This window comes from Egretta garzetta, unplaced genomic scaffold, assembly GCF_000687185.1.
Source record: "Egretta garzetta isolate BGI_Z169 unplaced genomic scaffold, ASM68718v1 scaffold208, whole genome shotgun sequence".
NCBI classification, from domain to species: Eukaryota; Metazoa; Chordata; class Aves; order Pelecaniformes; family Ardeidae; genus Egretta; species Egretta garzetta.
This window is the reverse complement of record NW_009260403.1, coordinates 1353342-1363883: the sequence shown is the minus strand read 5'-3', so window position 1 is coordinate 1363883 and position 10542 is coordinate 1353342. Positions and strand designations below refer to the sequence as shown.

The following is a 10542-nucleotide window of genomic DNA, read 5'->3' as shown; positions in this document are numbered from 1 at the left end:
GGTGCTGAGGGACAGGGTTTAGTGGTGGGATGGCAGGGTTGGGTTAAAGGTTGGACTCGATGATCTCAAGGGGCTTTTCCAACCAAGGTGATTCTATGATTCTATGACTGAACTTCCAGGCTCCCAAGGCTGCCCGGAGCCGAGGAGGCGCTGCTGCACGAACAGCAGGGCAGCACACACTCACTATCGGCAGATGGCGTAACCGCACGCTCGCTCCGCTCCCCGTTCTGGGCAGAAAAGACGCGATATTGGAACGGGCTGCTACAGCCTCACGCTCTGACTGGCAGAGCAAACTGCAAAGGGGATGCAGACCATGACTTATCTCCTGATTTCAAGACCACTATTTTCAGTTGTATGACATCCTTTTTAATTTCAAACACACTTTTGGGGAAAAAAGGCTGTGATTGGGATCCCACTCTGCAAAGAATTCATCAACACGTGCTAACGCTATCATCCAGCTGAGTTCCCATCAAGCACCGCCATACACAAATTTTGCTCACACCACGTTTTTGCTGCCTGAGTACAGAAAATACTCCAGTATTATTTCTTCACATTCTAGAGATTCCTGTGCAATTAAGGTGAGTCTTGGCAATATCTTAATTGCTGATATGCTGCTGACATAAGACTTCTCTTCTAATTTAGGAGTCTTTCCTTCAGATCAGGTAAAAAAAAAAAAAAAATCCCTTTCATTTCAATGATTTAAGAAAAATGACATTTTCCATTTCACATTGCAAGTGAGAGTCATGAAGTAAAAATGTAAACTCCAAATTACCAAACTCCAAACAGGTAACAGAGTATATTTGATCAAAATAGGAAGCGCAGATTAGAGAATAATTTGGGTGCTTTAAAACAGTAAAGCAAGGAACTTAGTCAGCTTTGAACTTCGTAGCTTGTACAGAAGAGAAAGACTTCATTACCTATAGGAGGCTGGGAGACAGGAATTGAAGTGACATCAATCTGACATACTCAGTGTAATGACATTTCACATTAAGTTTAAACCAGAATAAGTTACAGACCTCTTTGACCTAAGCACTTCTTTTTGATGTTCCGTCAATATTCTTGCTTTTGTTTCCGGAGGAATAAACACAAAATCAACAGACTTCTCCTCTTCCAAAAGCATCTCACTTTTAGTCTTCACAGATGAAAATTCCAGTTTCAACTACAGAAAGGAAGAAAACCACTGGATTAGAAACGAAAACAGAGGCATTGGAAGTGTTTTCATAGTTCAGGTACAGCCATCCTAAATGGAACTGTTCTCAAATAACCGCAGTTCTTTCAGCATATTAATTGGCACAAATCACAGAATCCCAGGTTGGAAGGGACCTCAAGGTTCATCTGGTCCAACCTTTCTGGGCCAGACCCCAGCCTAGACAAGATGGCCCAGCACCCTGCCCAGCTGAGGCTTGGATGTGTCCAATGTGGCGGAGTCAACCCCAACCCTGGGGAGATCATTCCAATGGGTGACTGTTCCATTGGGAAAAATTTCCCTCTCATATCCAATCGGAATCTTCTCAGGATTAACTTGTATCCATTACCCCTGGCCTTTTCCGTATGACTCCTTGTGGAAAAGGAGCCTCCATCTTCTTTGTAGCCACCCTGTAAATGCTGGTACAATAGCAATTCATTTGTACATAACCCGAGATCTCTTCCTTTAAAAAAAGATATAAATGTAAAAAAATACGCATCTTACTTTAAATCCCTTGGTAAATCTCTTCCTTTAAAAAAAGATATAAATGTAAAATACGCATCTTACTTTAAATCCCTTGGTAGGTGCCGAGTTTCTTCAGGAGTGATGTTCTCCCCCCCCAACACTACTACCTAGGAGAGATTCTGCAACCTCCCCTCCATGCCCTTAAGCTTCTGCACTTCCTTTAGCGTCTTGACCTTCAAAGCCTGTACCAGGTGAAGGTGCCTCAATACTCATGAGGATTATTTACTGCTGTTTACTAAATCCTTAGGAATACAACACTCTTCTCTCCCTAGTCCAAGTGGCAAAACCAAGATGCACCACAACACCTGAACCTGTCAAAACCTGCAACCAGACCAAGGTGGAAATTTTGTATCTGGTTGCCACCCCTCCCATCCACCCCACAGCCTTCCATGATCCCCCCTTAAAACTCCGCAACCTGTGCACTTACCAGGGAATTTTAAACAGGAAAATCTAAAGTGTGCTGTACAATGCATGTTTGAAAGAAAAATATTTCAGCATCACAAAATGCATTAATTGTTACCATGAATGTGAAACAGCATACAAGGTGTTCTGCTGCTGAGTATCACGGATTTGATCCCATCCCACCCATCTGCAAACCCCTTACCTTTGCAGTTGTCACTTGCACATTACTGGACTGGTCTTGCGCTTCGTTTTTCAGTTCACTTGTCCGTGCCAATATAGAGTCTCGTTTTTGACCCAGGTTTACTTCCATTCCACTTATCTTTGCATCCAGCTCTGAGTTTTCCATCTACTCAAAATAAAAACGCACCCAATGCATTGTACGAAGCAACTCCAAGCTCACAAACCCATCCTGAGATGTATTAAATGCTACAACTAAACTGTCCCGTGCTCCCATTTTCCTCTAAATTACGTAGAGGACAACTTAAAAATTAATTAATCCAAACAAGCCAGCAGAACCCAGAATTTAAAATGCACAAACTGTGAAGAACCAGCTCAGTCTTTTGACAGTGCGTACCCAGCACAGTTTATCATTCCAAACACAAAGCAAGTGCAGGCCAATCACAGTAAAAATCAAAATTGTCCTTGCCACTACCTTCTGAGCTGTTCCCATCAAGTTATACACAATGATGACCCAACAGGGTCAACAAAATATTTACCGCATCGGAGAAGGGGCCGCTGTATTCTTCAGCTATCTCAAAGCTTTCAAAACCAGGCAGCAAGAGTGGCATTTTCTTTTTGGCTTGGCTTAACACAGATCTGCTCAACAAAAGAGAATTTTAAACTTGGGTGAGGGATGGGGAAGATACGCAACAAGCCAGCAGACACCCCAGCTGGCACAAAAAAGCAGAATATAGATGGTAACCAGGACAATACCAATGCTTTTGTGCATAACCAGAGATCTCTGCCTTTAAAAAGATTTTTTTTAAAAAAAAATATATATATTCATCTATATCTTACTTTAACTCTTCAGGATACATTAACGACGTAGTCTTGGCAAATGTCGCATTCCAGAAGTGGGCACACTGGTTGCGGATCTGTTTGCTCTTATGCTGAAACATGGCACAGAGCAAGGGAGAAAGCTGCTCTAGCAGCTCGCTATCGTAAGAGCCGGTGCAGTGAGACTGTAAACACAGGATAATCTCGGCCAGTAGCTTTTCAAGCTGAGGGAGAGAAGAAACAATAGGGATTGTATTTAATTTAAATACTGCACACAGTCACTATTTAAAAGTTTAAAACATTATTTAAAACATTACTGCCCCACGGAATAGGACGGCCTGAATAAACGAGTTTAAACGCGACACCACACGGTAAGTCTAACAGCTAAGCTTAGTGGTTCCCCCCTCAGCTACCTTTACAGTAAAAAATAAATTTAAAAACTAAATCTCTACCTTCATTACATTTTTAATACTTTTTGTTTTTAGAATACAGGATGAATGGCAAAACTCCAGCGCCACACACATTTTCCCAAACCCCAGCTATTTCTCTAGCAGATTTACCTTGTTGGTAAGGTTACTGTATACTTTAGATCCATCAGCATGCCTGCCAAAAACAAACAAACAAACAGTTCTATTTTGCTGTCTCATTTATCCTGAGCATATGAATTAAACACGTAACGCACTCAAGCGCTGCACACTAGTTTTGGTATACAACTTGACGAAATCATGTTGTGAAACAAGCCTCCCGTTGGGCGATTAAGTATTTCCCGGTGTAAATCGTTTCGAGTAAGCCTATCCTTGAACCCCCACTGGTACTTACACGCCGGCTTTACGAGAGACTAGCGGAAAGATCAGCAGTAATTAGTACAAACGTAAAGGTTTTCTTATGAAGTAACTTCTAACTGCCGCCTTTGTGTTGCTCTGAACCCTCTCCCCAAACAGATTTCCCAGGCCCCATAAATACTTGCATTAAAAAGCTAAAGCTCCGCCTAAACTACGTAACTTCAGGTAAATAAATCCCTGGCTACAGCATCCTGAAAAACGCAAGAAAACTGCAGTTAGTAATTCATTTTACAAGCCTGTGACCTCCAACCTGAAGAGGTTCCCAACCTTGTATTTGCTTGCATATGCCTTCCTTCAAAAACATATACCCAAGACTCGCTTCTCCCCTTTAGTGAGTATCCCAAGAAAGACGATGCTCAAACACAGGTGGATGAGATGGGAGATGGAGCGGGGTGGCGTTCAACTCAACCTCACACAGGAACAAGGGGATTCCCGATGAATGATAGATTAGAAGTAGCAGTCCTGCTTCCAGTTTGGGTGAAAGCTTCCAGAAAACACCTAGGGGCTGTTCTGCAGCATCCTACCCTATCCCATCCTCCCTCCTCCCAACACGCTCACAGCTGTACTTCCCTTTTCTTATCTTTTTTCTTGTCCTTGTCCTGAGCAAAGTGTACACCTCTGGCATCATCAACACATTGGAGACGAGCCTCTGCCAGCCCCCTCCCACCAAGCCCCTAATAATTCCATCCTGTCCTGGGAGGAGAAGCCTACAGTAATTAAAAAATAAAAAAGCAAAGCCATACCAAAAAAAAAGCGTATGGCAATAAGCATTTCTTAGTACTTTCCTCTGCTTAAAAGCCTAGAGGAATTTAGTGCACTTCAACTTACCATGATTGCTCTTTTTCCTACAAAAATTTATGCAGTTCCTGCCCACTAGAAAACAAATCTGTTAAAAAGTATCTTTGCTACTGTGAAAATAAACAGCAGGTGGAAGCCAAACACATTGGTCTTGCAGAGATGACAACACATTCACTTTGGAGAGAGAACCATTTCAAACACCAAGCTTTCAGAAGGCCCACACGTTTCCTTTTCTGTACGACTACAGAGGTTTGGGTTTATTTCTGAAGAAAAGCGTTACAAGGGAGACCGCTGCTCACACGGGTGGTTTCCTGACCCCTGACGGAGGGCTCTAAGGCAACGCACCCCGGCTCACGCGCAGCAGTTGTAGACAACAGCAAATTCTCAGTGGCCACCTTACAGACCCCACTCCGCCTGCGGCGCTGGGGCGCACCACAAAACCAGCACCTCCCAGCCAGGCCAAATCTAGCAAACCACACGGTGCTCTCAAAGGCGAGACTCGGCAGAAGTGTAAAATTCTTAGCATATTAGCGCCAAAGCTTTGAAAAACCTGGAGCTGTATTTAAATACACTGATTGCTACAGAGCACACACAGTTTCACCAATAAGCAGCAGTACAATGAATCCAGTTTTCCAACCGTTCTTAAAATACTCACTTTGTTTTTTCATAAAACACTGCCAGGGGTTTTGAAAAAATTGCAAACATAGTCCCGATCACTGAAGGCAATGAAACGTGGCTGATGATGTTGTGAAGAACAGCAATAATTGAAGGACCAACAGAGACCAATGTTTCTGAACAGATTTCTTTGGAACTGAACACATGGAAAGAGTTTAGTAACATCACCAGGAGTTTAAATAGAGAGGCAAGCTTTCCAAGGGGTTCCTTTTTCTTCTTAGACCAATCTGTAGGTGTCTGTGGAGCTAACGTTGTATATATGTATGTGTGTATATATATATACATAAAGTAGCCTCTCTATGTGCATATGTACATATATATGTATATACAAAAAAAAAAAAAGAAATAATTTTTTTTCCTATCTAACCAACGTGCACTACAAAACGCATCTGAACTTTTTGTCTACATGAGGAACAGGACTTTGATTCCCCAACTTCACCTACATACGAATAGTTTAGAACCAGACCTAATAGAAGATGTAAAATTATGCATTAAAAAAGCATCATACCACTACAGATACGACTCCTACCTACTCCTCTTATTTATATTTATGGCTGGTCACACAAATGACTATGCTTTTAAGTGTCTTTAATGCCTACTGGCAAAAGGACAGCGACCACTCCAGATACTAGCCGGTACGCAAAAATTTTGGAAGAGGCGAGGAGGAGGGAAGGGGAAGTATCAAGTTTTATTAGTTCATTTATTTATTTGTAAGTGAAGTTTTCACCATGGTTTTCCTCATCAACATTCCCCATTAAAACCATTTTATCGTTTCAGCAGTCCAACACAACATCTTACTACTTTAACAACTTCATAAAAAACCCCTTCATTTCGTAAATCATTTCAGCTTTGTTGTAAACAAGAGCAGGAAACAGAACAAAGACCATTTTACAAGCAATGACTTTTTGTGTTCTGTTAAACCTGTTCTTGACTATTTTATGCAAAAATAATTCAGGAGCAGCCGCCTTTCAAACGTAACGTTAACAGTTTATCATCCATTTACCAACCGATACTATATAATTAGATTGTGGATTACGATCAAGCATTACAGGCAGCAGATCCCACATGCATGAGTGGAACGACAGCCAACACGTCACATACTGCGCCAGAAACAAGCAGGGTTCTACACTGAACTGAAAAGTACAGTGGCCTCAGCGTTTACATCGATTTCAGATGTATTCTGTTGGGATAGGCAGTAACTGCTCAACTGCTCAAGAAATAGAAGAGATCCGATACTCAAATATGCGTATTGGATGATATTTTTAGTTCCTTTTTATGATTTTTTTTTTTTGTTGTCAATCCCTTCAGTGCTTAGACGTCATCACTTCTGCATCTACAACAACTCTAATTTTCAACCAGCTCTGGAACACAGACACAAAACTCCCCAATATTCAAGCATTTTCTTACATCTGGTTTTTGGCTGATATTTAGTACCATATGGTGCAAAGTTGATGCAGTCAACCATAACTGATATCACATGGGTGAGACTGTCCATCATTGAGAACATCTGAGGAGGAAACAGAAGTCATCAGCAAAGCTCAAAGGAGCAGCAGTGACAGAAATAAAACCATGTTGGCCATTCAGGACAGCAATACAAACAGCTTTTACATTTAAAAGTGGATGAAATTTGTCTGCGTTACCAGGTAAGACTCAGATAAGATCACAGTTTAAAATACAGACATTTACACCAGCTGAAGTTTTCCCATTCTATACAAATAAGACATAAGCATATATACAATCTAAAGAAGGAAAACAGTAACAAGCAGCTGTAAGAAGGTGTTAGATTTAAGAAGATGCACCACAAGTATTCAGCTCCAAGGTACGAGCTGCCCAGCAAAGCATGTTACCAAACGTCAGCGCGGGCTTAAGTTCTGTTACTGTACAAAGCCTGATCTTCAGAAAAGTCACTGCAGGCGTAACGATAAGGTTGTCATTAATATTCAGGAAGCACAATCAATTTCTATTACATAGAGAGAGATGGGTCAAGCTCCCCCACTCCAAATCATCATAAATCCTTCTAAATAAAAAAACCCAAACTTGCTTTTAAAAGGAACTTCGATATTGTGGGCCAAAAAACCAGTTTAGTTCCAATACAACGGACATGCTGAAGCTCTAAATTGTAAAGTTTGGCTTGCTTCATTTTTGAAAATTGAAGTTTGTCATCAGGATACAGCAACATCCAAAGGAAGTTACAATGATGTAATCCTCCAAACACCATGTTTTTGAATTCCATTTTTCTTATCGGTTTCTTATTTTTTCCTTTTATGGTATTTTTTCAACTCTGAAGCACGAAGGATTTTACGTTCCAAAGCTAATGTTCACTGACACCTACAGACACTCTACCCCCCATATGATGCTTGCAAACAGGCAAGACGGATAATGTAAAGGCTTCCTCTTTCAAAAACCCTCTCTTTTATAAAACTTTGAGCTCTTTAAATTTTAGTGTACAAGGTTGATGGTGCCAGAAATACAGCACATTATGCCCTATACCCACCTGCCTAAACAAAACGCCCGCTTTTGTGGTATTTGGTAATTCAGCCTGAAGTTACTTTAGATATACACACATTTTTACCAGACAAATCATATTTACCATTTCTTTTCACTAAACCAGTACTACTTGATTGGTTAGAAGACAAATTCAAAGACTGCTTAACTGCTATTTTATATTTAAGCTTTATAATTATTTTTACTCTCTTCTTTCCATCCATTTCTATATTAATTCCAACTCCTGTTAGGAAAAAGAATTTTATTACGGCTTTATCTAAGTCTCACCCAAAACACTTTAAGTTATAGAAAGTACCACATTAGAGTTTACAATCGGTTCTTATATCTAATTTAAAATATATCTGCTAAAGTATTTATATAGTTCAATATCACTGGTTTATACTCACTACTGGAGTTTCACCTTCTAGCCCAGATATTATTTTGGCACAAAGTTCTTCACAGCATAGGTTTTCTTCTGCTGTTGCAACTAAAGCAGCACAGCGAGCAAATGCTCTATACAGGTCTGACCAAGTGCGCAACAAGGATTTCATAGTTGGCTTTAACAACAGAAAGAAAAAGTTTATAAATATCAATGTCTGCATAGAGATAAAAACTTACTTTAAGATTTCTTCTTCTGTCAAAACCTATGTAACTCAAGAATTCCAACCCTGGAGCAGCGGTCCAATGTATATATATACATACTGGTAGCTAACCCTGCTCTGAGATTATCAGGTAGTACTTTATCATTTTTACAAACCCCACATTGTTTCTAATCAACATTATGCATTCATCTTTACCTGTGGAAATTCCGGGACGGGGAATATATGCGATACTGGTAGCAACAACGCGCTATAAACAGCACTGAAGTTGTGTTCCAGTGCATCGCCCTGGTTTACTTCATTAGTCTGCAACGAGAAAACAATTTTCTGGTTAAGGAAGCTGCCAAATTCAGATGACAGATAAAGCTGTTCTAAATGCACGGATTTTATGTCCAAAATAAATGTAAGCTAAACTGCCAGTGCCGTTCTGAAATGAGCTAGTCTCAGTTTTTTCAAGACTTCAAGCTGATCTTACTATTCAAAGAGATAAAAAGCACTGTTTCTTAATTCCAAAATAATTTAATTCCAAGAATAAAACCAATCCATTAGAAAACACCTTATGTATTTTTTACTTATTTCAGTTGCAGTAAGTGATGACAGCAATCTCCTTAAAGCACCTAAGGCTTTCTTCATAAATTTTAAGATTTTTAGGTATGATGACTGTGTGAGGATTAGTTCAACAACTCCTACATCAGCCATGGTACTCTGCTAGTCAGAAATCTGCAGAACCTGTTGAATATTACAGTTTATACGGCTTCCATTAGGGCTTCCCGTCAAGAAGGCTAAAATTAGTAAGAAACACTGTTCTGATTACGTCCTAAACATCACAGCTCAGTATTTATTATGTTTTCACATAGGGCAAGCAAGCCTCTTCGTACATGGAAGCTAAGAGGTCCTGAAGGGCAGGTTTCCATCCTTTGCAGCAGCAAGACTACGCTGAGGAATGAAGGCTCGAAGCACATGTATAAACAAGTTTATAATCTTAAAAAGGGAGAAAAACCATTCCCAATGCTACATTGGACACTGTACTTAAGAACGATCACGCTTACTGACTGGAATCACTTTAAACCACACTTCGGATCACTGCTCCACCTCTGCCCTTCCTCCTCTCTCACTGCAAACGTTCATGCAGCGATTAGGGACTTTTAAAACAAAGCAAAACTTGCTGCACACATTCCAGGCTTACATAATTTTACCATCACTTCAAGACACGTCATTCCTGAAAATACATTAAGCCAAAAGATCAGCACAAAGTTTTCCTGTGCTTTTTTTCTTGGGAGGTGGGAACGAGGGAGAGAACAAAAGCGCCACTATACCCGATTAATCCATTCGGTTAGCGGATTAACAACAATGCTCCACATTCTCCAAAGATGCTCCTTATTTTCCACTTGCTTGGCACTCTGATTAATAATGCAGATCACAGATTCACTGAAAGCCAGCGGAGATGTAGGCCCAGACAAAACATAACCCACGAGCGTTTCTAGAATTACAAAGAATCTAGGGAAGGAAGTTGAAGAGGTAAGATACTTTTTTCAGCTGAAGTTAGGAAAAAACTTCTATGAAGTCTCAAACTATGGGAAGCTCGTTATGAACAAACACCACCACGTACCTCTCATCTGTTACACAGCATTCCAAGAGGTTATTTTGGAAAGGCAGCTGAATTAAGAACAAAGCTGGCGTTCCCTTGTAAGAGAAATTTAAGACGTCAAAACAACATATGCACTGATCAAATGAAACTGTAGTCTCACTCGTGTGTATCTATGTACTATATTTAACTCTAAGCCAGAAATTTGCAATTACTAGAAATTGTCAAAAATCTAACACTTCAAAATAAAAATGAGGCAAGGCTGGAAGCCTAAGCTTCTGCCAGATCCCAGGGCTTCAGCGGAACACCAATTGTACTGAAGTTGAAGGGAAAAACTTTTCTGTTTAAAAGGCTTCGAGTTGTATAGCGCTCAGCCGTTACGGCCTGGAAAGCCCAGGCAGCACAGCAAGGCATACAGCACCCAGCCAGGGCGCATTACCATACCTGGAA

The 10542-nt window shown here is 40.5% G+C and overlaps 1 protein-coding gene across 1 annotated transcript in view; it reads right to left on the bottom strand.

The window, feature by feature from the left end:
• Positions 1 to 10542, bottom strand: part of RIF1 (replication timing regulatory factor 1) — a 37019-nt gene that overhangs the window by 9151 nt on the left and 17326 nt on the right. The window contains exons 16-26 of the mRNA XM_035898942.1: positions 10117 to 10190; positions 9824 to 10004; positions 8706 to 8813; positions 8316 to 8465; positions 6832 to 6931; positions 5405 to 5669; positions 3670 to 3712; positions 3131 to 3333; positions 2830 to 2929; positions 2316 to 2459; positions 1017 to 1159 (exon numbers count right to left, since the gene is read on the bottom strand). Coding sequence (XP_035754835.1) covers positions 1017 to 1159; positions 2316 to 2459; positions 2830 to 2929; positions 3131 to 3333; positions 3670 to 3712; positions 5405 to 5669; positions 6832 to 6931; positions 8316 to 8465; positions 8706 to 8813; positions 9824 to 10004; positions 10117 to 10190 — 1511 coding nt within the window. The remainder of the gene's footprint in view (positions 1 to 1016; positions 1160 to 2315; positions 2460 to 2829; positions 2930 to 3130; positions 3334 to 3669; positions 3713 to 5404; positions 5670 to 6831; positions 6932 to 8315; positions 8466 to 8705; positions 8814 to 9823; positions 10005 to 10116; positions 10191 to 10542) is intronic.